Here is a 26,772-nt window from a genome sequence, read left to right as displayed (position 1 = left end):
AAGAATGTGATGCGAAAGTTAAACCAGGAATCAGCATAAGTTATTTGAGGTGATGAAATTTTTATCTTCAATTGGCAGAACTGTGGATAAACAAGTACTTGATCATGTTCTATAAATGTTTATTTCTTATCATACATTGATTGTAATTTGAATTAACATTTGACCATCAGGGTTCAGGAGATGGAAGGCATGCCAAGGACTGGTCTCAAATAGAAGGTGCCACGCCCAGTAACACTTGTGGCTTCAAGTTTGGAGATATTAATATGCAGTATGCCAAGGCTACCCATGAGGTATCAATCTGAAATTCAGTCCAAAAATCATTGCCTTGAATTCAATGCTGTCTTGACTTGTTTTTTAACTGTAACTTGAGGCTGTTTTACACAAGATTTGTAAAGTTAAAAGATGTACATTTGCTTGGTATGGACTTATTCAAGCAACAAACTAGTATTATGTAAGTTTATGTTGTTTGCAAGAAATTTAATTTTGTGGTTCAGTCAACCTAGGATCCATGCACAAATTCTCATACAGTTTATTCAATGCAGATTCTGTTATTTGTTTTTTTATTATCAGTTCTCGTTTCTGATAGTTCTTGCGGGTGACATAGTACTAATACAAATACTGAATCACTAATGTTCTTAGGTGATTATTTTCTTCAGTCTTTGACAGTTTCAGTGAAGTCATAAAGTTATAAAGTCAATTTTAGTTCACTTAATAGTCACAACATGTAAGAGATAACAAATTTGCATCGGGGATAAAGAATATTAATTTTGGTTGTTTACCCATACACCGATGTGTGTTTGCACTGTATACTCAGTACTTTCCCCGAGTCCTGTGAAAAAATATCACAGGCATGTTACTCGGGTGGGATTAGAACCCACGACCCGTGCAATATTAGAGCAGTGTCTTACCAACTAGACTATCGAGGTTGCCCGGTAGCTAGAGGCAGTGATTTGTTATAAGATCTCTTATGTCTGTGTTGTATGTTTTGATTGAAGATTCAGCATCTGAGTATTATGAGCCTAGAGCTACACATCAAGACAAGACGTGACTACCATCCAGACCCAGACTCTGATCCAATCAGAGCATTGTTTTATAGCATCCAACAAGATACACCTCTACAACATGACGGAGCTAGCCAAGGAAGCAGCGAACAGAGCGATGGTGGTAAGCAGTCTTTACTCTTAAATCTTAATACATGATGTTCACTGTATTTCCAATGTTGTCCTAGTCTTGGCTTGGTAGCCCCTCAGAACTTTCCCATAGACTTAAAGGCAGTGGACACTATTGGTAATTACTCAAAATTATTATTAGCATAAAACCTTTCTTGGTGACGAGTAATGGGGAGAGGTTGATGGTAAAAACATTGTGAAAAATGGCTCCCTCTGAAGTGCCATAGTTTTTGTGAAAGAAGTAATTTTCCACGAATTTGATTTCGAGACCTCAGATTTAGAACTTGAGGTCTCGAAATCAACCATCTAAACGCACACAACTTCGTGTGAGAAGGGTTATTTTTCTTTCATTATTATCTCGCAACTTCGATGACCGATTGAGCTCAAAATTTCACAGGTTTATTTTCTGCTTATGTTGAGATACAACAACTGTGAAGGCTAGTCTTTGACAATTACCAATAGTGTCCACTGCCTTTAAAGTTTTTCCATTGGAAGTACCCTTTGTGAACGAAATCAGTATTGGCCTCTCATAGTTTGAATTCCAAGCCTTATAATTTGCAAGGGTTGAGCAGCTAAGACCTAATGCCTTTCATGTAAAAACAGACCAGCTTGCCTTAAATAAAACAATTTTTATTTAAGGAGATGGATTATCTAAGAGTCAGTTCTTAGCAGACGGTGGAATACGTAATGTGAATTGTGTGTGTGAACTGCCTCTAGCTACCGGGCAACCTTGATAGTCTAGTTGGTAAGACACTGCTCTAGAATTGCAAGGGTCGTGGGTTCGAATCCCACCCGAGTAACAAGCCTGTGATATTTTTTCACAGGACTCGGGGAAAGTACTGAGTATACAGTGCTAACACACATCAGTGTATGGGTAAAAGCCAAAATTAATATTCTTTATCCCGATGCAAATTTAACATCTCTTGTGTGTCTCAATTAGAAAAACAGCACTTGCTGATTATTTGCATTATTTTGTTCACTTTACCTACCCATTCTTAAGAAGCATGAATCCAGTTTAGTCCCTTTTATTTTATTTTCATACTTTATTTTTCTCTAAGGAAAACAGTTTTGACAAACTTTCTTATCAAAGCAACATTATTGGAATTTAAAAAATTATTTTCAAAGTTATATTTTTGATATTCCTTTGTTATTAGATCTAAATATGTTTCACGGTGTGATCATGGTTGATGATAGTAACCATAGTAACGCAGGACCATCAACCTCATGTCATCTATCATCACATCTTGCACATAGTGGTTTGAATGATACCAAGATTACATCAGTAGCATCCGAGGCTGAACTACTGGATCAGATTCTGTGTGTTATCAGGAAGTAAGTCTAGATCATTGTTCAGTTTTGTTATATGAAGTATCGTAAACCATGTTTTGGTAATAATTTTTTGTTTATATTTTGTGTTCGTGGGGGCAATGGTGGCAAGTGCCTATCGTTTTTGCAACTCACTATGTTTATGAAGGGAAATAACAATTTTCAGTGTTTGTAAATGTAAGCAAAATACATGTACAACTCAAAAAGCTGACATGTGAAAGCTTCAAATTTCTCTAAGATAATTTTTGACATGTATTTGATTCAGCACAGGGTAGTTAAACATGAGTTATTTCTTTGTAGATATGATCCAGATATCTTGGTTGGTTATGAGATCCAGCAGCATTCTTGGGGCTACCTCTTGGAAAGAGCAGCTTTTCTTGACGTTGATCTCTGTACTCAAATCTCAAGACTTCCTGGTGAGAATTCTTCCTCCAAGTTAAATTAATGCTATCAATATAAACCACAAGGGAAACTGACTGGGTAAATTGTTTGCACCCCTGAACAAAGATATTGTCAATAGGGAGACCGCTAACATAGGGCTAGATAGCTCAGTTAGTAGAGCGCCGGCACGTTAATCCAGAGGTCGTTGGTTCAAATCCCACTATAGTAAATTTTTCTTTGTTCAACCCCAAAAATCATTTAAATTAATGCTGTCAATTTTATCTTGTTGCCATGACCTGAAGTAAGACTGAGTTTATTTTTATTGTTTCAGAGTTTAAGAAGGAGAGCCATTTTGCATCTGAGCGTGACGCCTACGGAGCAGATCACCAATCAGAAATCAACATCGCTGGTCGCATAACGCTCAATCTCTGGAGACTTATGAGACACGAGGTAACACTCAAACTACTCAATACTACTCACAAAGTAGTTGAGCAGAATCATTGCAGTGCTCATTAGGCTTTCATTCAAATTTGTGCAAGGTTATTTTTCCACTGTTTTGTAAAGCCCAAAATTGTATTCAGTTGTGATGTCAGTATTTTATAACTGTGCTCCATTAAGACTGATGCTGGACAGTATTGGTAATTGTCAAAGACCAGTCTTCTCACTTGCTGTATCTCAACATTTGCATAAAATAACAAACCTGTGAAAAGTTGAGCTCAATTGGTCGTTGAAGTTGCGAGATAATAATGAAAGGAAAAACACCCATGTCGACTGAAGTTGTGTGCTTTCAGATGTTTGATTTTGAGACCCCAAAATATAGTTCTGAGGTCTCGAAATCAAATTCGTGGAAGATTACTTCTTTCACCTAAAAACTATGTTACTTCAGAGGGAGCCATTTCTCACAATGTTTTGTACTATCAACAGCTCCCTATTACTCATTACCAAGTAAGGTTTTATGCTAATAATTATTTGAGTAATTACCAATAGTGTCCACTGCCTTTAAGTTTGATGCATCTTTCTTGTGTATTTCTATTCTTCAGGTGGCCTTAACCAACTACACATTTGAGAATATTGCTTTCCATGTTTTACATCAGCGCATTCCTCTGTTCTCATATCGTACACTGACTGACTGGTTTGATCACAAGAATCCACAACTCTACAGGTCAGTTGATTACTCTCATTCAAAAATGTTTAAAATCCTTGTTCAAATCATTTCTGTTATCAAACATTCTTCCTTTGATACATTTTAAATTCCTTGCCATTTATGAAACAACTTTCATTTTGAATTCACACTTCCTCAAGATTGTTTTAAAGTGTGATATGGAGTTTGTGTGTATCATTATTACCCTTGGTCACTGTGCCATTTATTTCAGTTTTCTAAAACCATCTCAGCTCTCTTGGGAGTATACAGCCTTTGCTATCAAATATATAGCGCACTAAGCTAAATCAATCACAAGAACAATCTCTGCCCTCATAGGTACCCATTTATCTCTGGGTGAAGAGAAGCAATTCTACATTTGTATTGACCAGGATTCAAACCCACATTCTGATGGTTTACACATCAGAACTCGAGTTCGATACACTAAACCGCTCGGCCACAACACTCCAATGTATATTGATGTTTTTTTTGCTGATGATTTGTTTTATTAAGGTGGCGAGTGATGGAGTACTACACAGTGCGTGTGCGTGGCTCTCTGAAGCTTCTTCATCAGTTAGATCTGATTGGACGAACTAGTGAACTCGCTCGTGTGTTTGGGATTCAGTTTTACTGTGTCCTGTCAAGAGGATCTCAGGTACTAAAGTACATTTGATTCAACTAGAGATTGCATTTAACCATTTCTTGTGTGTCTACATTGTTTCTCTGTATCAAATGTTATCTTCCAGTACGCACTAATCCACCAATCAGATGCTCGAACTATTAGGGGGATAAAAACATATATACTGTATACTAATTCCTCTGTTTTATATCCTACTTCCTCTGTTTTTATTACACAGTGCGTATTGTGAATGTCAATGCATCACGCTCTGTATACAGATACAGAGCAAAAATTACATTCTAAACTTTGTGCGCTTCGTCGCAAAATAACGTTCTGCGCATTGACGTCTGAGAAACTGGAAGATATTCGGCCTGGTTGGATATGGGACGCAGAAGTGCTATATTTTGTCCGTATTCCACTCGCGCTTGTGTGATTACTTATAATAACAACTGCTTTGATAAAAAGAAAAGAAGGTTTGTTATAAGTTATTACAATCAGATACTTCTTCTTCATTGACAGTATCGTGTGGAGTCTATGATGATGAGAACAGCAAAACCACAGAATTACGTTGCCATGTCGCCCAGTGTACAGCAAAGATCTAGGTATGTAAAACCTTCCAGGTGGAATAAGTTGTCAACATCAAAACTAGAAAAGATCTTAAGAAAAATGAGTTTTGCTTATCAACCTTATATTCCACATTATGAACTTTTTAAAAGTGATTTGATTAAGAAATTTGATTGAACTGAGAAGTTTGATAAATAATGATACTGGACTTAAATTGGATGAACAGCATTGTGGAAAAACACAGCAATCTCAATTTACTGTTTGACAAAATTACTAATAATTAGTGGATAAAAAAAAAGCTCACATTTGTAAGATAGAGTTCCTACAATGCATACACAACCTTGAAGTATTCTTCATATATAAAATAAGGAATATATTTAAGTTAAAAACATTTTCAGTTTTGCCTGGTGGAAAAATAAAGCTGTTATTTTTTACAGATATGAAGAAACCATTCGCTTTGAACCACTTTTCTTGTGCTGTTATAAGTATACTTTTCCCCAAATTACCTTGAATTCTAACGACTCGGCGGTATAAAAATGCCTGAAATGCAATCATTACAACATACCTACAATTTTGATACTATTTCCAGATATTTTTTTCTGCAAATCTTCCACTCCTGGTTACCCAAGGAATTTATTTTAACCGTGAAATTGTGATATTTTCTTTGCAGAATGAAAGCTCCGGAGTGCATTCCTTTGGTGATGGAGCCAGAATCTCGTTTCTATAAAGATCCAGTTATTGTTTTAGACTTCCAGTCTCTGTATCCTTCAATGATGATTGCATATAACTACTGCTACTCAACTTGTCTTGGCCGCTTAGAACACATTGCAAAGTGAGACCATTAGTTGACTACGGCTATTGCATTAAACGAACATTACAGAATTGGTTTTTGCTAACAAAACAATTGCTGGCAGTGTAAGCACTTTATGTAATCCACCATGTACATAAACTGACAAACCTGTAGAAGTTTGAGATCGATCAGCCGTCTGGGTCATGAGAGAATAGTGAAAAACCGATTACAAATTTTGCATTGCATCGATGCCAAAATAAAAATTAATAAAACGCTCACTGAGCGATAAACTCCAAACACGAAGTTAGATTACTTATTTCTCATCAAATATGACATTTCAGACAGAAATATTTTAAGGGATGTTTTCAACTATCATCATTAGACTGTGTAAGTTTTATGTTAATCTGTAATCTTCACGATTTTTGTTTCTTACCAATTCTGTAACGTTCCTTTAACCATAAACCACTGGTTACAATTGTTTAAACATTGGTTAACCATTGATTGCATAGGTATCAATACACTTCATTTGGGCTTTCTAATCTGAATAACGCTTTTGAAATGTGGTTGATGCGATTGTACTTTGTGTTTCCAAATACTATTAAGTTTTGGAATTTTTTACCATTGAGTAAAGATGTGTTTCATAGTATGAAATGATTGTCTTGATTGTTAAATTGTGTTGTGTTTATTTTCAGTGGTGGTGAATATGCTATGGGATGTGGTACTTTATCTAATTCCATAAGTCAATTCAAGAAGCTTCTACAGTCAGATGGTCTTCATATATCCCCTAATGGTATTGTGTTTGTCAAGTCTCATATCAGGCGTGGTGTAGTCCCAACGTAAGTTCACATCTTGTGTTTCTACTACCTAAAGGTTTCAAAAGCGGCTGTTTCTCAATGAATCAAAATGTCTTATAGACTGCAAGTCTCACACTTATTCTAACGTTGGGACCTGTTACAATACTGGAGTTTGCACAATAAAGCAATGTGTGTGGGACCAAAGTGTGAGACATGCACAGTCTATTGAACAATGAAATCCTAGCATCACATTTCATGGCCTACAGGCCAAATTGGATGTGATTATCAATTGTGACAGTCATGAACTATTGCAAATGCCGCAGTCTAAATAGACTTGTTTAGTTTAACTTTATCTCTCTTACATAATATTACCAAAATGGCACCTTCCAGCGATTTCATTTTCGCGGGCTTCCGCTCATAAGATCCTTTAGACGAAGACCTTATCACAGCATGTTTATCTTCGTCAACAGATTCATGAGGAGTGTATATAAATACCAGTTTTACAATTTATTTCAGGATGTTGGAACAGATTCTAAATCTTCGTCTAATTGTCAAGAAAGCGCTGAAGGACTTTAAGGATAACAAGGTATTACGAATGTCTTCATTTGTAAAATAGACTTAATGCAAGATGTCACTGCAGTAGGGCGCCCTCATAGAGGCCAAAAGGCAGTTACTTTTTGGTCCATTCTGTGCGCTGCGCGTCTGCTGGGTATTTCCAATAATTTGCATCATTTTTTGCATCGTTTTACCTCTAAATGGCAACAGGATGAGATTAATGCTTTCCTTGTAGTTTTTAGTATTAGAGTACTTTTAAATTTTTCTTTCTTTTCCCACAGGCATTGAATCGTATGTTGAATAGTCGTCAGCTTGCCCTTAAATATATCGCTAACTTCACCTATGGATATACATCAGCTAGCTTCTCTGGACGGATGCCTTGTATTGAGGTAGATTCAAGATTCATTTAAATTTCTTTGTAAAAATATTACCCAACTATCTCCCAAAGACTACTTCACATTTTCTTGGCGTGCCCGCATTGCTGTGGAATGAGGGGAATGCTGGTCTACCAAGCAACCAAACTTTGTCACTAACTAGACCAGCATGCACTTTATTCCATCGCTGAAGTATGCATACTGAGTATTCCTGAATCAATCTGTGTCCATTTCTGCCAATGTGTAGGCAAATCACCTTTGATTGTTTCAACTAATGACTGCCTTATTTTTGGTTGAAGACAGTTTGTCAGATTTACTGATTATTTCTTGCAGGTTGGTGACAGTGTTGTACGGAAGGGGCGTGAGACGTTGGAGAGAGCCATACATCTTGTAGAAACAACCAAGAAATGGGGAGCTAGAGTAGTGTATGGGGACACAGACAGGTTGGTTTTGGAGACATTCTGAAGTTATAAGCAGTTTCTTAAACTAGTGTGGTTTGCAGAGACACCTTGTACAGTACATAAAACCTCTTTTTGAGTTGTGGTGGATCTCTGAGAAGAACTAGAGTTTTAACAACTTGGTAAACTACCAGTTCTTCTCATAACCACAACAACTCACACAGAGACTTTACGTACATGGTGTCTCTGCAAACTTTTCTAGATTGTATTCCCACCATGCAAGGTTAAAAACAAGCCCTATTTCAAAATGGACCTTTTGTTATTTTATAAGTATCTTGTATTTATTCTTTTAGTGCAGTATGTTTGCACTTATCGAAGTAGCGTGCAAGCTGTTGCTGTAAGAGTGGACCCATTTGACTTCAAAGAAAATTGTTGTAACTTTAAGTTTGATGTAAAAATAGTTTTTCTCCAAGGCAAGGGAAAGAGTGTATTGTATCAGAGTCACTCTTCTGTTTTACTCCCTCTGTAGTCATAGTTGAAGAAGTTTACAGTTGCTGTTAGCCTGAAGATTTTCAGTGAATTCTCTTGAATTAACTTGCCTTTTCAAAGGCATTGGATTGATTTTAAGGAAAAAAAATCTCTTGTATTTGTCCTCAGTATGTTTGTGTTAGTTGAAGGAGCCAGTAAGGAGCGAGCCTTTGAAGTTGGTCGAGAAATCCGAGATGCTGTGACTGCAGCGAACCCTAAACCTGTCAAACTGAAACTGGAAAAGGTAAGTTGAAATACCCGTGCCTTCATTTTAGATTGTCAGGGTTCAACACTGGCATCCAGTTTCCTCTCTTAATCTAATAAACGCTGTATTCTAGAAGTCAATGAAACAAAAACTGGAACTTTACAATTTGGAATAAAATTTGGTTCTTGACAATGACAGCTTTATGTAGTCAAATACTGAAAGTACATTGTTCTCTTTTGTTGTTGTTTTGCAGGTTTACCATCCATGTGTCCTACAATCCAAGAAGCGTTATGTTGGTTATAGCTACGAGTCTCCTGACCAATCAGAACCAGACTTTGATGCTAAGGGAATTGAAACAGTGCGTCGAGATTCATGCCCTGCTGTTGGCAAGGTAACAGGAGATTTGTCTTGATAAATATTGCCAGAGCGAATGAAACTACAAACTTATTGAATGAGACTTTAATAGTTTTTATAAATGCATACAGGTCAGCTTAGTTGTTTCTTCTATGCCTTTGACCTTTGTGGCACACATCCCCTTTGGTGTGTGGATTGGGTTTTTAGTTCCTTCCACATTCGGCTGGTTTTTTTCTGTTAGGCTTTTCTTCTTACATCGAAAATTCGGGTAGGCCAGGCCAATGTGCTACATTGCACTTTCAAGGGTTCTTTTGGTATTATTTTCAGAAATAAATAAATAATGATAAATGCTCTTTCAATTAAGCTTTTATTCTCTCAAGATTTGTCAAACTTTCGTTTTGAAATCTTTTAACAAGTACATAAACTATGTTGAAGATCAATTGGTAATAAATTTGGTCCAATTGTTCATAGATACTTGAGAAAGCTCTGAAGACTCTCTTCACCACACATGATGTCTCACAAGTCAAGAAGTACGTTCAGAAGCAGTTCTTGAAGATCCTTGATGGCCAAGCAACAATGCAAGACCTGATATTTGCCAAGGAGTACCGTGGTCAGCACTCCTATCGACCGGGGGCTTGTGTACCATCCCTTGAAATCACAAGGTGCGGATTATTACTTCATATTCTGAAGAAGGAATTCTGATTTAGACACAATGCCAATGGCAGTAAGGCTAATGATGGGATTTTGCAAAAGTTGTAAATAATTTTTTTTTTTCATTATTCCACCTGACTGGCCATGGCACTAAGTGCCGTTCCTACCTAAGCCTATGTAGTACTCTATGATAAACATTCATTGTTTACTGCATTGTAAATAAACACATCCCAAAAACTTTATACCATTCCAAAGAGTACATAAACTGTATAATTGTGATGTATACTTTGCCATTTCCAGCTGATACTCACAGGTCAGAATTGGGGGAAAGCCACAAGAGGGCAGGGCTGGCAGCTAAAAATTTTTAATAGAGCAGAATTTGTTTAATGAGATTAAAATTGAAATGCTAAAGAATTAATATTAAGCATTAGTATATTGAAAATCTTGTAGTTGGGCAGATATGCCTGAATCATTAGAGTAATTGTTTTATCCATTTTTTTTTCTTCTAATTTGAATTAGACGTCTACTTGCCGTTGATCGTCGTGCAGAGCCTCGAGTTGGTCAGAGAGTGCCTTATGTTGTTGTGTACGGCAGTCCTGGATTGCCTCTTATTCAGCTTGTACGCACTCCAAGTCAAGTTCTTGAGGTAAAATCAATGATGAGTAAATGTGGTTGTGACCAATGTGTGTTTCAACCATTGCATGTAGTTTGCAGCAGTCTTAATATACTTTGTCTTCATTTTTCAGGAAGTTTTCTTAACTTTTCTATAACTTTGTTTCACTAAGTTTTCTTGTCTTGTCACTTTTTTGTTGTGGAAAGATTTAACATCCGATGCCCACAAAAGTTTTGAGTTATTTATTATGGCACAATTTAATAAATTTAGTTCATCAGAGTTTGTTGTTTTTATTTTCTAAGGATCCGAGCCTAAGATTGAACACAACCTACTACTTGACACGTCAACTGGTACCCTCCCTTAACAGGGTATTTGGATTGCTTGGAGTGGACACCATGCAGTGGTATCAGGAGTTACCACGGTGGCAAAGGGTGACATCACACCATCAGCTTGGCACCCCTGGGAAGAAGGTTTAACACTTTTTTTATTTTAAATAAGACATCTTTTGAAACATCAGTTAGCCAATAGGAAGAAAACAAAACATGGAAACTGCCAAAGTGTTGGCTCATCTTCTCAGTGATTGGCTTATTTGAAACTAACAAACAAACCAATTGTCCAATGACAGTTGGATAATCAAAACTCCATTCCTGTGATCTATTGGTAGACCACCCTCTACTTGGTTTCTTTATCAACAGATTTTGGGATTATTTTCAGTTTTGTGTGAAGACAAAATCCTTTTACATTTCATTTTCTCCAGGATTAGTATTTTGTAGCCATTGTCTTTATTTTATTATCTTTAGAGATTCTGTCATCTGAAACTGTTTTCAATTTTCAGGGTACGATATCCCAATACTTTGTCAGTTTGAATTGCGTCATCTGTGAGAAAGTCACCCAGACAAGTATCTGCGATGAATGTAAGAGTAAAAGTCAAGTCACGTCTACCGCCCTCATGAGTCGGGTTCAGCAATGGCAGAAAGCGCAGCAAGACATTGCCAAGGTAGCTCTTGATTAGTTATTGACCTCAGGCTGCCAGTTAACTCAGCAAGATTTATGTTTACCAAACAAAGTTTTAATCAGAAAATAACTTAGCTGTTGCAAACTGCTAACCGAGTGAAAGACTGACGCTATAAATGAAAGCAATTACTAATAGCTTTGTGTTTCCACGCTAGCGAAGTGTTACTCAAAGGCTAGATGGGAATTCTGGTTAGTGAGGGTTTGTGTTGCCACACAAGTTGATTTGTGTTGATGTTTTGTTTTTTTCTGATAGATTTGTGCAAGTTGCTGCAATTTTAGTGAGCAGGGAACACATGGCTGCATTTCTCTGGACTGCCCTGTGATGTTCAAGACCAACAAACTACTAAGACAGCTTGGGCAAGTACCTTTCTACCTACAGCTTCTAGAAGACCTGTGAGGATTGGCCGTCTGTCGTGAAGATATATTCTTTAAAGGAAATTATGTCCAATCAGATGAGTTATACTGTATTACCTTGAGCTGTTAATACACTCCATGTCATTGGTTGGTTTCATTAAGAGATATGGTGATGCTTTGGGGTAAATTTATTTTATAGCCAGTTTATGTAATTGTTTTTCAACTAGATTGACCTACTGCCTCAAAGAGGCTTGCCATCATTTGTTTTTTTTTTGTAAGTGAGATTTCATCCGTTTTCTTTTCATCCATTCTATGCTGAAAAAATTATGGTCAAACTGTATTTGGGTAGAGTCAGAAAAATATTGTGATCTGTTGTTTTTTGTTTCTGAATACTTTCTATTACCATGCAAATGAATGCAAATTTTATGCAAGTTATGTCAAATGTGCTGTCATGCTTTGCCACTTTCGAGCATAATCATGAAAATCAATGGAACTTAAAGGATTAGTACTAAGTATTTTTGTGGTCTCTCTCAGTTTTTTAAACCAGGTATATTGGTAGATAAAGAAAAGTTGATTAAATGTTATCTATTTGTATAATACACAAACAGTGCCTATAGTTTTGGAGAGAGTTTTTTGAAAGGTTGTGTGATCAGTTTATTAATACTCTTGTATATCAACATTTTTTAAACTCACTTAATGTTGCTGAATTGTGTGAATATGTAAAATATTGAATACATTTTTGAAGGTCACCTATTCATGTATTGTTTGTTGTAGTTATCATGGTTACATGGACATGTCTCAAAGACACACTAAATATTGATTATGTTTTAGTTTTTACAATTCTGCATCAAGTAATAACAAACCCCATTGTTTGTGTTATGGACAGAACAAAAGTATCTGCGTGTATATGGAATTTAAATATTTTATCAATATATATCTGTATTTTGGAATGAATTTTGAATATACTTCGGTAAAAAATTATGTATACAGAAAATGGTTATACTATTTTGATTTCAGTGGTCAGTTGCGTTGATAAAGCTGGGCCAATACTATTAAAAAAGCAAGAATAAATAATTGTTTAGTTATTTTTTATCCATTGTTACTGTTGAATTTGATGGTACTTTTGAGCGATTTCCGCATAACAATGTAATATTGGCTCAAGACCGGCTTTTAACATTCCATCAACAACACAATATAAAAATGAAGCTGGTCTCACAAGGGGATGTTATGATGTAATGAAATAATGTGCACATAAACTGATGACATTCTTATTAATTTGTAATCCAATTTTTAAAGTCTGACAGATTCATATCTCAATGAGATATGTGTGTTTTCTGTAGAATTATATTTAGTATTGTCAGCTGACTTTTTTTTTTACAAGTGGAGTTTGGTGTATATGCATTTTACAAATGTATAAATATATATTTTCACCTTTTTGTATTTACATCAATGTACTTGGTAGAGGGATGTCATTTGTTATACTTGGTATGGGTTGTATCTTATCAGGATATATTTAGATATTTCACAGTCAATTTAAAGTTTTGTGGGATTGGCCTTCAGGTAATTGTGGTGTTGATGTAGAATCATCTTTTTATGATCAAGTGTGTTGAAAGTTCCAGCAGTGATATCAGCGTCGTTCAGTATTGATATCATATCAAATTTATGAAAGTGGTTCAAACTTTTAATTTGTTGCAGCTTGTGTTACAAGTATGGATAACTTGACCTTAGCAATAAATTAATTTGAAAAGTACAAAACTAAATAATCTTTTTAACAATTTTCTATCGGTTTGATAACATTTTCTACTTTTCTCTGGTTCATGCTGTGGGGATTAAGATTATCGTAAATATGGAGTTATAAAATAGTGGTTTAGTTCATTAAGTTATATTGTAGTCATCAACACAGATGAACACAGTCTAACTGTGCATGTTTGTACACAAATCTACATTGAAATGAAAGACTTGAAATAAAAGGTTGATATGTCAACATTTAAGTTCCTTTAGCCTTTGAGAAAGACTCTGCTAGGCGAGTTGAAACGTCGAGGTATGAACTATTTTTTGCATATGGCCATATTTTTGTTATCAAAGAAGGTTCTATGTGGACTCCCAAACCAAGCGTGTGTGATGTAATCTGTGTAACAGAAGGCTTTCAATAATAATGGATTGGGACAAGTCACAATGTGGGAGTCCTTTATTTATCACTTAAACACAACTGTAGTATATGGGACAAGTAGCAATGGTTTGAACTAATACGCCATTGTGAACCAGTAATAATGGAGTTATTATCTCACATGAGCCTGAATACATCAAAACTACGTATCTGTCAAAATTCTTTAACTAGAGCTGGATTTCATAAGGCACCAATAAGATTAATCTTAAGATGAGTGTCAGTATTACCATAGTGATTTGTATTGTGACATCACACTTTGCTTAGCAATTAAGATTGATTCACACTAAATCGGCCCAATGAACTCTTTAAAAAACCTATTTATATATGTGAAAACAAGGTGCGAGCCAACATACAAGTAAAAATTCTGAACCAAAATATGCAAAAGCCCTGAAATATTTCATACATTTTGGTGTAAACTTGTTATATGTTAAGCAATGCATTGTTTGAATGAAATGCACAATAATGAACCTTTCTGGAGTGGTTTAAGAGGTTACCATACCACTTCAAAGCTACCATACCCCTTCAAAGTTTCAGTGCCAATCTCTTCAGTATGCATTTTTGTCATGCACTTATTAGTCTTGTTTAATTTTACAGAGTTTTGAATTTTGTTGGGGATGTCTTGGTGGTGTAGTATATTTGTGATATAACAAGTATTGGAAAGTTAAAGGTTTTAGCATGTCTTATTGGTTACTTAGCCAAGGTCACTATTGTAGACATGTATGATTGATATTTACTGTTATTTTTCTCTCTTATTTACTCTCAACCAAACGATCAATTATTTTGTATCCAAACATATTTACACATTGCAATTCTATTTGTCAATGCAATTTACTGTTGTCCTCAATCTGCTCATTTATCTTACTCAATATTTGATCCAACGTTAATTTTCAAGTAATTAAGCAAAGGAACACTCATTTTTGGAAGAATACAAGAACATTTTCAAGGCCATTACCACCACCAAAATTAATCCCTGAACAAAAATGAAATAAACTTACAACCATTGAAACTCTAATACGTTGTCATGTTGTTATTGTAAGCCACACCAAAAAGATGAATCATTAGGAACATTTATTACTGTTTGTTATTGTTTTAATTCATCTTAAATAAGAAATTTGTCAAAGCAATTAAACTGTACATCCCAAACTATTATTAATATAGACAAACGAAAAATAAATTGTAGACTAAAAAGTCTTAAATTATATCATTGATACAGACTTTCTCTCACAGCAGCCATCTTGGATTTCTTATTCACACAACTGTGGGAATCAAAGTGAGTCTCATGGTTTAAAGGCAGTGGACACTATTGGTAATTACTCAAAATAATTAGCAGCATAAAACCTCACTTGGTAACGAGTAACGGGGAGAGGTTGATAGTATAAAACATTGTGAGAAACGGCTCCCTCTGAAGTGAAGTAGTTTTCGAGAAAGAAGTAGTTTTCCATGAATTTGATTTCGAGACCTCAAGTTTAGAATTTGAGGTCTCGAAATCAAGCATCTGAAAGCACACAACTTCGTGTGACAAGGGTGTTTTTTCTTTCATAGTTATCTCACAACTTCGACGACCAATTGAGCTCAAATTTTCACAGGTTGGTTATTTTATGCATATGTTGAGATACAACAAGTGAGAAGACTGGTCCTTGACAATTACCAATAGTGTCCAATGTCTTTAACTGGTGCCTATCAAACAATCTGCATAGCAGGTTGTGATTGGGAGCCTGGATACCAGATAGAATGGATTATTTGATACAGGAGCATTTGCATTTCTAGAAGTGTTTGATTAAAAATTCATGAAAGTAAAAATAAGACTGATTGTCGAGTCATGCGTTTAAATCTGAAATAATGATTTTGCCATGAAACTACATGAAATGTGTGTACAAGTTTGGATCTTTGCCACCCTTAACTAGTTAACGTTCTTGCAAAGGTAATTTCTTCTAATAAGGTTTTTTCTTCTAGTAGCCCATAAGCTATTGTACACCGATTCTAACGAAGCAAGGAATAACCCTTTACAAATTTGATGACATGTATCAAATAAAAGTCTATTATGTTACAAAAATAAAAAATCTTTAATACACAATTTGAAGTCATTAGGGACACCCATAAAATATTATCTAAAATAAACCTAGACAAAACCTGTAATCCAAATACTGTAATTAAAAAATTTAAAAACAAAATTGTTGACAATCTTTTGTTGCACCTAGTTGCCAATTCCCAACAAATCCAATCACTAAGATCAAAGAGAGTTCAAACTTAAACATAAATATACGGATACCTGAAGTAATAGAAGTTGTTGGTATGTATGTACACTTGGAAAGACACATGGAGCTGTGGTATTTGTTAAAGTTCATCATCAGTAAGCTCTGTGCTTTGTTCATCATCCCTCATGTCAATCACCAGAGTGCATTCTCACTTTTGTTTGCTCTTGCAAGCTCCAACAGTGCCTGTGTACAAAAACATAGTTCAAACAATAAGTTTAAGATATTTGTGGAAATGCTTTTCAGAGTTTTGGGGATGATAGATAAACCTCCACCAATTTGGTCTACTGAAATTGCTGATTTGAATATGATTGTTCGATGCCTCCCTGCATTTTGTTTGCCAGCAAGATGCAGTGCCACTGGCAAACATAAACTGGATGCAGACTATTTTACACAATAGTTCATTAAGGTCACTAGGTTTGGTTAATCTTTAGAAGTTGCCCAATCATCACATGTTTCAATAGGGTGTCATGGCCGAGCAGTAAAGATCATGAAGTTCAAGTTCTGGTAATTAGGCCTTAGGGATGTGGGTTCGAATCCTAGTCATGACACTCATGTCTTTGAACAGACACTTCATTGAATTGCTCTTCACCCAGTGGTATATATAAACGGGTACCTGCCAGGGTAGAGGTAGATATTGTGTATAAAAAAGCCTACTGAGCACAGCGTACGGTAGCCCGCGCTGTTATACTCCCAGCGAGCTGAGAAAGATAACAGGAATGTTATTGGCCCAATGACTAAGGCACTAATGTAAAGCGCATTTATAAGTCATTGTAAGATCCTGATGACATTGTTCAACAGGTCTGGTAGGTAGCTGAATAGACCCTTCCCATGAAATATGTAAATTGCAAATAGCGCATGCGCACTAACGTTTTGGTTGGCAAAATGAGGGAACATCGCGCTGTTTTGTACACGGCTAATGGGTGCGTGACGCAGACGCGATTGCGCGTCTGCTTAGTGCACAACTCTATGGCGTTTGCCAACCAACAGGGTCTGTATGCATGCGTAAATGTAATTAGCATATTTCATGGGAAGGGTCCATTGCAAGAGATATTATGTCACTTTGTACTTACAGACATCTTTGCCTTTTCCTTCGCCCTATATTCCTCTGCTTTGGTGGCAGCTTTGTTCTCCCAATGCTCTTTTCTCTGCTCCTTTTTATGCCTTTGTGCATCTACCTGTGACTGAATGTCAGTCCTATTGGTCAAGGGATAAACGGAAACATTTAATAGAGTCATTTCATCCTAAAAGAGAATCCTGTAAAGTAGTCTTTTCTCAAGCTGCTGTCTTCTTGAAAAGAAACCAAAATGTGCATAAAAACCGAGGCTCTGGGCTAACAGAATTTCTCTTGGATAACAACAATACAAAAATACTTCTTTCTCAAAAACTATGCTGTATTACTTTAATGGGAGCCGTTTCTCACAATGTTTTATACTATCAACAGCTCTCAATTGCTTGTTACCAAGTAAGTTTTTATGGTAACAATTATTTTGAGTAATTAACAATAGTGTCCCGTGCTTTTAAAGAACAACAACCATATCTTTGGAATTGCACTGTTTTAGGGATGTTATTATTACTTACTTTCCCCCATACAGGAATGACTCTCTTGTCTCAGGGCTGTTTCCTTTTCGTTTTCTCTGCTCTGCTCGGAGCAATCTCTTTTCAATCTTGGCGTCATGGCCAGTAGCCCTCGGTGCAAGCTCTTCCATAACCTGCACACAAACAAATTCAATTCATTTCAAAGATGGTTAGAAAGATAAAATCGGTTCAAAAAAATGTGGCTTCTTTATTGTTTTGGCTTTCGTTACAATCACTGTCACTGTGAACATACAATGGTCCAAGTGTAAAAGAATTCCTACCATAATTCCATTAATCCGCTACATGCTCATTCAGCATAAATTTACTACTACCCCATACTCTGAGACTCTGGAGCTGTTTGCACCACATTTATACTATCTGCTGAAGAGAGTTTTCAATGTTGGGCTTACCATTTTATCATGTTCTCTAAACTGTTTTCGCTCTTTCCTGAGTTGCTTCATTCTCTGCTCTTGTGTAATTTCATACTCAGCTTGTGACGAAGATGGCTAAAAGAAGGATAAAACAAAAAAATGATTGATTTTGAAATAATTAAATTCACTACAAAATGATTTAGCGGTAGTTTTACACTATACCACAATGATTACAGCCAGGCCTTGAATTTCGCTTTTGAAGGGGCACTGCAATTTTCCTCCGCTAAGGAGCACTTCCATGGGGAAAATCTAAGTTTGTATTCCTCTTGCAGAGGGCACCACAGCACAAGCACTGGGCACCACGGCAATTGATGTGGGTTGTTTTGAGGCCTGGTTGCAACCATCATTTGAGAATACAAACAGAAGGAAAAACACATACATATATTGTCTCCAGAAGACAAGCAGAGCATACTGATCAAAACGTCGATTTGAAACCAACAGTTCTCATCAGAACCACCCCAATTCATTCAGAGATAGTCATTAATGGTGTTACCGCAAACCTTACCATATCACATACATATTACAACAATTGGATAACTTACTGGTCGCATAGGTCCCTGTACTGGCCTTGCGGGTCCTTGTACAGGTCGACTTGGTCCAATTTGATCACTGTCATCTCTTGATCCCGATGCTGTTGATTTGCCGAAGGTTGAGAAGGTCTTGGGTTTCATGAGACCATCAGCCACTGGGGTCATGTGATCTCCACTAAGCGTTGTATTATGTCTGTTATCGTAGCTGGCAATGTCAAGCTTCTTTATGTTTGTGGGTGTGTGACGCTCTGCAAACTAAAGAGATATTAAAAAGGGTTTCTGAGATTAAAGTGAAATCAAACAACTAATTTGGTCAAATTAAGTGATTGCAAGCTTTTTGGGGCTGTCTGGGATAAAAATGAATTGAGAAAAAGTTACATGAATAATATATAAATGCAGCCGCAAAAACAAAGAGCCAACTAAAGATAATCACCTTCCATTTATATTTAGTCAGAGATGCTCTGGCATCCTCATGGTCTATTCCTCGATAAAATTTCTGCAATAGAGAAAAGAAAGAAAGAAAAGATTAAATATAACTTATTGGCAGGAATTTGAAATATATAAACATAAAACCCCCTTCTACTTGCTTTAGATTGGGAGCCCACTAACCACTATCAAAAATCATTTACACATTCCGATGATCATCCATGGTTGTGTACAACTGATTCAATTGTAAAGCTATAGAGTGTGTAGGCCTACAAAGCTACAGGCAAGTGTAAGGAATGGATTCGATTATGAGGTCTCGAAATCAAGCATCTGAAAGCACACAGCTTCGTGTGCAAAAGGTGTTTTTTCTTTCATCATAATCTCCCAACTTTGATGACCGATTGAGCTCAAACTTTCACAGGTTTGTTATTTTATGCATATGTTGAGATTCACCAAGTGAGAAGACTGGTCTTTGGCAATTACCAATAGTGTCCAGTGTCTATTTTCCCAAATAACAGCAACATTGGTGAACACAATTTTTAAAAGAATGGAACAACATGTAAGGGATAGAACAATAAAAGGCAAGGTATTGAAAGATTAATCTAAATACCAACTATGCCTAATCATGGAGTTAGGCCTAATACTAACCTTTGAAAGCTTCCCTGCATTCCATCTCTTCACAAATTTCTTGAAATAGTTCTTGGCTTTTGCACCCGTAAGTTGATCAAAGTATTTGCCCTTCTGTACAGTGACACAAACACAATATGTATTAATTAATAGGCATGAGATGACAAGAAATTATAAAAAGGTACTATTCTGGATGTTTAACTTGTATGGGGGAAAATGCTGTATAAATTACCTCTTCAACAAGCCATAATCTGAACTCTGTGCTTTTGTGGTAAAAGTCATCCTTGGAGATCTTATCTGTACAAAAAATAAAGAATATTAAGTATTTTGGGTTTGATTGTGCAGAGAATGCATTGAATTGTATGACATGACAAAACAATTAGTTACGAAATTACAAGTAGTTATTTTCTTGGTTGCTTTTTTAACTCACTTCCTTACAAAAAACACAAACAAAATTCTTCAAAGGAAATAATCAGATCTGACAACACTTTTATTCAATATTATTCAAGCGGAACTTGTTATTTCAAATCTTTAAAAACTAAGATGATTCCATTCTCACTTGTTTCTTTCTTTTTCTTCTTCTCTCGTTCTCGTTTCTTTTCTCGTTTCCGCTGCTTCTTAGTTGCTGAGTCTACTTTCTGCTTCTTGAAGTGAATCTTAGATTCTGACTCGGACTCTGCATGGGAACAGTTTGAAATAAATTTAATTTAAAAAAATATCAGGGATATTTTAGAAATGCCCAAGCAAAGATTATGATATTATAGTATGTAAAAACCTTATTATACATAAAGAGCAGTAGCGTCGCCAGAAACCCAGGGGATTACATGGGGAAGGGTTGGCCAAGTCCACAACTGAGAATCCTTGTGCTATCCTCAAGCCCCCTAATGAGAGTGTCCTTGAATATTTTAATTTAACAGCAAACCTGGCAAATAGCATGAGTTGTCATATTGATTAATGAAATATAATTTCATAAAGTTTCTTGTTGCCAAGAATAAATCACCTGAAGATGAACTACTTGAATTGCTGTCCTCGCTGCTACCACTGCTGCTAACATGACGCTTACTTGATCTGCTTTCTTCCTTAGAGTTCTTTCCCCTAATTTAAAAAGTTCAAAGGTTAAAAAATAAATTGAGAAAATCAAAATACTGGATGCCATTTCAATGTTTACAAAATGTATGCCGATTGTTGTTATAATGCTATGTCCCACAAATCATCATTAACGGCAAACTGGCTATTTTGGGAAGGCAAATATAACATAGCCAAGGCAAAACAAAAATAGCATTAAGTGCAAAACAACTGAAAAAAACAGTCTTTTTTTTTTTACTTCTTTGCTCAACGCTTTATTTTTGGTCACCAAGCGCTGTACACGCGAGCACCAGCCTACTAGATCGAGGAACTGCTGAGCTGCAGCCGAGTCGGACTTAACCATTCTGTAAAAGGGGTGTTAAAAGTCAGTACGGCAGTGCGTGAATGCTGTCCGTTTACAATACCCGCCGTTCACGCATATAGCTGCACGCACTGCCCAACTGTAACACCCCTTCCACAGAAAGGTTTTAGTCTAACTCGGCCGCGGCAGTTCGTCAATCCAATAGGCTTGTACCCGCGGTTCAGCGCTTGGTGACCCAAAAAATAAAGCGTTGAGCATATATATTGAGAAGTAAAAAAACTGGCGATGCGGCAGAAAAAGAACAGTGAGTATCCGAGCAGTTAGTTGCATTTTTTGAAGATGTTTTTTAACTTCACTCAACAAAAAGGAAATTAAATGCAAGCATTATGTCTATTTGAGTGTGTGGGGTCTGGGAAAATTTTGTTGGTTATGACTGTTGTAATTTTTTTTTACTACAATATACAAAGGAAACTTCAGTTATTGGTGGCTAACGGTCGTAAAACTTTCATCCATCAATGCCGATTTTAATAAAAACAAATAGCGTTAAAGAGGAGGCCCAAAATATTAAGACCCCTATAAGGCTCACGAGGGAGCCTAAAAGTAGGCCGGGTGAGTAGCAGTTCTAATGTCCGGAAACTGGGCACTACATACGAACAGCCTAATTTTTGACATGTTGTTTGTTTTCATGGGGATTAAAATACAGAAATTAAAACTGAGGATACTGCCTTTACCTTGAACTACTTCCCATGTTTGTTGGAAAAGCAGTTTTGTAGCTTCTATCTGGATAAGATTTATTGAGTTGGAATAAACTTCAAAAACTGTCAAACCTCCACCTTTTACAAGAACGCCCTCTTTCGTCGTCAACTCAACATCGAGCAATAACGCCCCCTTACGGTCAATATTAGTAATGTTTTCCTCTGTATATCCAGGGGTCATTTATTTTACTGTGTTCTGCATTAATGGGTTCGTGACGTGAAGCATAACGCGTACCCAGATCATGTAGTTCCGCTCGTTCCCCTTGTCAACTGTATCAAAAAGTGTATTGTTTACTGCTTTACAATATTTTTTTACAAGTGCAATCTTTATTTTTCCAAATCATTGACCCCATGAATGAGATGAGAAAGATAACAATGGGAGGGACTGTGCCAGTCTCAACTAGTTCAGTTGCAAACCACAACTCGCACAACGTTCCAACAAGTTCAAGTTTTCAACAAGCACTGAAGCAGGGGTTGATTTGATTGATTGAGTTGATTGATTGATTGGTTGAGTTGAGAACAAAAAGTTCCAGTTTGGCTCCACACAACAAACGTTGCTGGAAGTGGATACAAAATGGCAGATTCTAGTGCAGCAGAGCTACCACCACCAGCATCAACTAGAAAAGAAAAGATTGGAATTATTGGCAGGTATTCAATTCAATTCATTATCAATTAGGCCCCCCTAACTAAGGTTTATTAAAAATGTCACAAAATACACGACAGAAGTTAATTAAAAAGACTTAAAATAAATTGGCGTGTCTAAATTCATTATATTGTTTAAAATTACAAAAAACAACGAACTCTGACTTAAAAAAGAGAAGAAAAGCTGCAGGCATGAATGCACAAAAATGAAAAAATTGATTAAATTTGATAAAAATTTGCTGATATTATATTCATTATTATTAAAAATTACAAAAAACAACAAAATCTGACTTAAAAAAGGAGTAGAAACTGAAGCCATATACTATTACTAAGAGCTAATATAGCTCTATGATTTTAGCCCAACTTTACTGGAGGAGAGAGCTGTGAGCTATCAGTAACCCTCCTCCGCCGGCTTCTCCATTGGGAGGAGGGTTACGTTATCGCAACTAGGGGTGCCTAGTGAATCAGTCAGGGAAAGGCCGTGATGCATGGGCCGTGTTCAACCATTTTTCATTTCTGAATTATGTTTTCCCTCTGTTTTTTTTACAGTGGTCTGATTGGAAGGAGTTGGGCCTTGATCTTTGCTGGCGCAGGTTTCAGTGTCACCATATATGACATTGAACAATCACAGGTAAGCTTAATTGTGTTTCCTTTTCTCCTTGTCAATCAAAACGAAAAGAATGAACAAACTTTACTCAATTCAGTAAAAAAAAATAAGAAGTTGGCAAAAAAAGATCAGGAATTTTTACTATCTGTGATCCCTTGATCCTCCTTTGCTAAATTTACTAGATTCAACAATTGCCTTGTTCTGAGTAAGTTCAAAATGTTGATTATCTTTCAGTTGACTAATGCTCTCGAAGACATTGAAAAGCAGTTGGAGGAACTAAAGAAGTCTGGTCTGTTAAGAGGCTCACTGTCTCCTGAGCAACAGATGGCGCTAATCAGTGTTACCATGGAGATGAAGGATGCAGTCACTGGTGCCATGCATGTACAGGTTGGGTCATATTGTACTTTGGATTTGTTTTTGTCATGAAATCGTAACAAGTATTCAATGTTGACTCTAATGTGGAAACATTTCTTACAGTGATGGTTCGCACACTATTTTGATTATGATGTGTACCTATCAATAATATGAGTTGATTTTGCTTGTTTTTCTTGTCAGGAATGTGTGCCAGAGAATGAAGATCTTAAGAGGAAAGTCTTTATGCAGATGGAACAGTACGCTGATGATTCTACTGTCCTTTGTAGTTCTACATCCTGTATAGTGCCGTCTAAATTCACTGATCAACTCAAACGCCGCAACCAATGCATTGTGGCCCATCCAGTAAGTAATATGGACAAGGAATGTGGGATACTACATGTACTTTATAAGCTTTTGGTCATAAAGGAACATGATTGTTGTAAGTTTTGTTTATTTTCTTATATCTTTGATTACAGTGTAACCCACCGTACTATTGCCCTCTTGTGGAGATCATACCCAACTCTTGGACTAACCAGTCCATTATGTCACGAACCCGGTCACTACTAGAGGAAGTTGGTCAGGTTCCTGTGACGGTCAAGAGAGAGATTGATGGGTTTGCTGCAAACCGTATGCAGTATGCCCTCATCAATGAAGCCTGGAGGTTGGTTGCTGTAAGTATCTAGGGCTAGGTTTCATAAAACACCAAGATTCATTGTAAAATGATTTGTCAAAATGCTTAAGTGTTTTGTATCGTGATGTCACATTTTGCTAAGCATTTACAATAGATGTACATCTAAAGATCAATCATATCTCTTTGTGAAATTTATTCATAGTGCTGTAATGGTTACAGCTTTTGTGTGATGATTGAAAAAGTTATTATTTTGTAATGTGAAACCTAGAATTTATCTTTTGCTTTTATTCTTCAAAAAGTGTTGATACAGCTGTATTTATACATGTACGTGTATCGATCCTATTTAGCTTTAGGAAAACTTACTACATGTACTTTAGTGAAAAGTTAAGTTTTGTTGCAAGTCATTTTGTGGTTCATGATTTATTTCGAAATGAAAGACACTCATCATTCTGTTTCATTTATACCACCTTTTTTGTCCCAGGATGGTGTAATGTCATCAGAAGATGTGGACAAGGTTTTCACAGCTGGATTGGGAATGCGATATGCGTTCTGTGGACCATTTGAAGTCATTCACCTCAATGCTGAGGGTAAGAATTATCAACAAAAGCACCACATAGTCATTTGGGGCCTCCTTGATATAGAAGTCTACTAAATGTGTCAAGACTTTCTGTTTTAAAAATGTGGAATGTTTATCTTGTTTAGGTACATCCAATTACATGGAACGTTACGGTCCCACTATCAACAGAGTCACTTCATCATTTGGACCACCTCCAACCTTCAAGGAAGAAGGCAGTGATGCTATTTTTGCAGAAAGTGCTGAAAGATTTCCACTTGATCAACTGCAGGAGAGACGTCAATGGCGAGATGGAAGACTGGTGGCCTTGGCTAAACTCAAACATGACATGAATGTAAAAGAATAAGGAACAACTCTTTGTGTTTTTTGTTTTTTACAAAGTATTAATTATTTTTTTAAATTAATATTTTGTAAAAAATCACAGCATTATTTATTCTTTGGCATTCATCTCACACATCAGTGTAAAATGGGTTAACCATATTAATATTCCTTATCCCCTATGCAAATTTACATCTATTCATTATTTAGTTGAGAAGTGTAACATAATGATTCTTACTCTGAAATAACTGAAAGAAATTAAAGTCACCTGGAAATAGAATTTTTTTTCTTTCAAACATAAGGGTATATGCTTACGAACAATAAAACAATTTTTTCAGTAATTGTTTGTCACGATTTATGTTTAAAAAATATATAAAGTTTTTTTGGGGCTGACTCCGCCTACCCCTTTTGTGACGTCAATCGAGGCAGACTTTGCCTGCAATGTGTATAGTAAACACACGTGCAAAGTACATGTACGTCCAAGTCGTGAGTTGGTACATTCCAAAAAGTGTTTTTCTAGATTCAGCACCAATACACCTGGTCGGCATTGCTGGAAAAAAACAATTTTTTAAAGTTTTTTAAACGTACAAACTCACGACTTGGTCCGTACATGTACTTTGCAATTGTGTTTACTCTACGCATTACTGGCAAAGTCTGCCTCGAATGACGTCACGAACAGCGCCCTCTTGGGTCGGGGGGTCTACTCCTAAATTTGTAAATAACATAAGAACTGATTTTTTAAAACCTTAGTTGACTGTTTATTCACATTCCACTCATCAAAACACATATATTAGTGGCAAAAGCTTTATTTGGAAAAAATACCACTACCAGGTAACTTTAAGAGTTTTCAGTCAAAAACTAAAGTTCAGTGAGCGTAATGAAGTAACACCACAACTCGCTTTGACCTTGAGCAGGTTTAAAGTTTGCACTCAACATAACAACTGAAAGGAGTTTGCCTATCGACTATTGGAGAAGTAATCTTGATTTATAGTGTTACTGCAAGAAACTTAATTGATTGTACTCTACTATTGTAGGCATATAGATTGATTGATTTACTGTGAAAAGCATAGCACCAAGGTTTTATGATCTTGTCTCAGAATGACATAAAAATAGTTAGTTGTTTTATTAACTATTTTATCTGAAATAATGTTTTATACCTTGCCAAGTAAATTTTATTTAATAACCTTTAAAGGAATATTTTATACACTTTTTTGAAATGTCATACAAAGTTCAGTGCTGGGAAATATTTGTATTTACTCTGAAATAAAACAATCTTAAAAATGAGGGTCTAAAAGCACTTTGATTTATTACTTTGTTTCAATAAACTTTATTCCGCTAAATTTTACTCCTGGCAGGTGCTCACTTTTTAGTTTTTTGCTCCTATCCTAAACAGGGCTAGAAATAAAAGTCATGGGCCCACCACCTTGTTCCAACAATGTGCTGTTATAAGACCCAGTAACTGGGGGCTGTATTCCTTTTTCAAAATTTTGACATTTTCGATATGACCGATAATGTAAAAATTCGAAAAGGAGTACAGCGCCCCAGTTACTGGGTCTATGCTGTTCTATATGGCTCTGTGATAGCTCCATAGTGAGAACATGGACTCTGCCTGTATGTGGAGGTAGAATCTACCCCCATTGAGGTAGCTCCAAGGCAAGACCGAAAA

The 26,772-nt window shown here is 36.2% G+C and overlaps 3 protein-coding genes across 3 annotated transcripts in view; 2 read left to right on the top strand and 1 right to left on the bottom strand.

Moving 5' to 3' along the window:
* Positions 1-12,585, top strand: part of LOC139946887 (DNA polymerase zeta catalytic subunit-like) — a 33,867-nt gene extending 21,282 nt beyond the window's left edge. The window contains exons 17-36 of the mRNA XM_071944650.1: positions 171-290; positions 996-1,164; positions 2,324-2,501; positions 2,796-2,911; positions 3,208-3,326; positions 3,917-4,038; positions 4,528-4,669; positions 5,153-5,235; positions 5,868-6,029; positions 6,680-6,823; positions 7,298-7,367; positions 7,618-7,725; positions 8,044-8,153; positions 8,766-8,880; positions 9,095-9,232; positions 9,667-9,857; positions 10,366-10,492; positions 10,762-10,929; positions 11,295-11,456; positions 11,727-12,585. Coding sequence (XP_071800751.1) covers positions 171-290; positions 996-1,164; positions 2,324-2,501; positions 2,796-2,911; positions 3,208-3,326; positions 3,917-4,038; positions 4,528-4,669; positions 5,153-5,235; positions 5,868-6,029; positions 6,680-6,823; positions 7,298-7,367; positions 7,618-7,725; positions 8,044-8,153; positions 8,766-8,880; positions 9,095-9,232; positions 9,667-9,857; positions 10,366-10,492; positions 10,762-10,929; positions 11,295-11,456; positions 11,727-11,870 — 2,688 coding nt within the window. The 3' untranslated portion in view covers positions 11,871-12,585. The remainder of the gene's footprint in view (positions 1-170; positions 291-995; positions 1,165-2,323; positions 2,502-2,795; positions 2,912-3,207; positions 3,327-3,916; positions 4,039-4,527; positions 4,670-5,152; positions 5,236-5,867; positions 6,030-6,679; positions 6,824-7,297; positions 7,368-7,617; positions 7,726-8,043; positions 8,154-8,765; positions 8,881-9,094; positions 9,233-9,666; positions 9,858-10,365; positions 10,493-10,761; positions 10,930-11,294; positions 11,457-11,726) is intronic.
* A 188-nt stretch (positions 12,586-12,773) lies between these two features.
* LOC139946907 (uncharacterized) lies at positions 12,774-22,076 on the bottom strand. Its single transcript, XM_071944686.1, has 11 exons — positions 21,957-22,076; positions 20,839-20,933; positions 20,398-20,514; positions 20,071-20,135; positions 19,860-19,952; positions 19,219-19,281; positions 18,798-19,040; positions 18,235-18,330; positions 17,828-17,958; positions 17,320-17,443; positions 12,774-16,432 (listed from the first exon to the last, which is right to left on the bottom strand). The coding sequence occupies exons 1-11, from the start codon at positions 21,971-21,973 to the stop codon at positions 16,382-16,384; spliced, it is 1,095 nt and encodes a 364-aa protein (XP_071800787.1). The 5' UTR covers positions 21,974-22,076; the 3' UTR covers positions 12,774-16,381.
* A 118-nt stretch (positions 22,077-22,194) lies between these two features.
* LOC139946910 (lambda-crystallin homolog) lies at positions 22,195-26,397 on the top strand. Its single transcript, XM_071944689.1, has 7 exons — positions 22,195-22,628; positions 23,172-23,253; positions 23,464-23,616; positions 23,785-23,946; positions 24,060-24,254; positions 24,696-24,801; positions 24,917-26,397. Exons 1-7 carry the CDS (start codon positions 22,555-22,557, stop codon positions 25,132-25,134), a joined length of 990 nt encoding a protein of 329 aa, XP_071800790.1. The 5' UTR covers positions 22,195-22,554; the 3' UTR covers positions 25,135-26,397.
* The last annotated feature ends 375 nt before the right edge of the window (positions 26,398-26,772 follow it).

Source organism: Asterias amurensis, chromosome 14 (assembly GCF_032118995.1).
Source record: "Asterias amurensis chromosome 14, ASM3211899v1".
Classification (NCBI taxonomy): domain Eukaryota; kingdom Metazoa; phylum Echinodermata; class Asteroidea; order Forcipulatida; family Asteriidae; genus Asterias; species Asterias amurensis.
The sequence above is the reverse complement of the archived record's forward strand: the minus strand, read 5'-3'. Positions and strand labels throughout refer to the sequence as shown.

Coding starts and splice junctions, on each gene's coding strand:
- LOC139946910 (XM_071944689.1), top strand. CDS start 22,555: ATGGCAGATTCTAGTGCAGCAGAGCTACCACCACCAGCATCAACTAGA. Junction 23,617..23,784: donor CTGGTGCCATGCATGTACAG/GTTGGGTCATAT, acceptor TTTTCTTGTCAG/GAATGTGTGCCAGAGAATGA. Junction 23,947..24,059: donor AATGCATTGTGGCCCATCCA/GTAAGTAATATG, acceptor CTTTGATTACAG/TGTAACCCACCGTACTATTG.
- LOC139946907 (XM_071944686.1), bottom strand. Junction 20,515..20,838: donor TTCAAGTAGTTCATCTTCAG/GTGATTTATTCT, acceptor GTTCCCATGCAG/AGTCCGAGTCAGAATCTAAG. Junction 20,136..20,397: donor GAAGAAAAAGAAAGAAACAA/GTGAGAATGGAA, acceptor TTTTTTGTACAG/ATAAGATCTCCAAGGATGAC.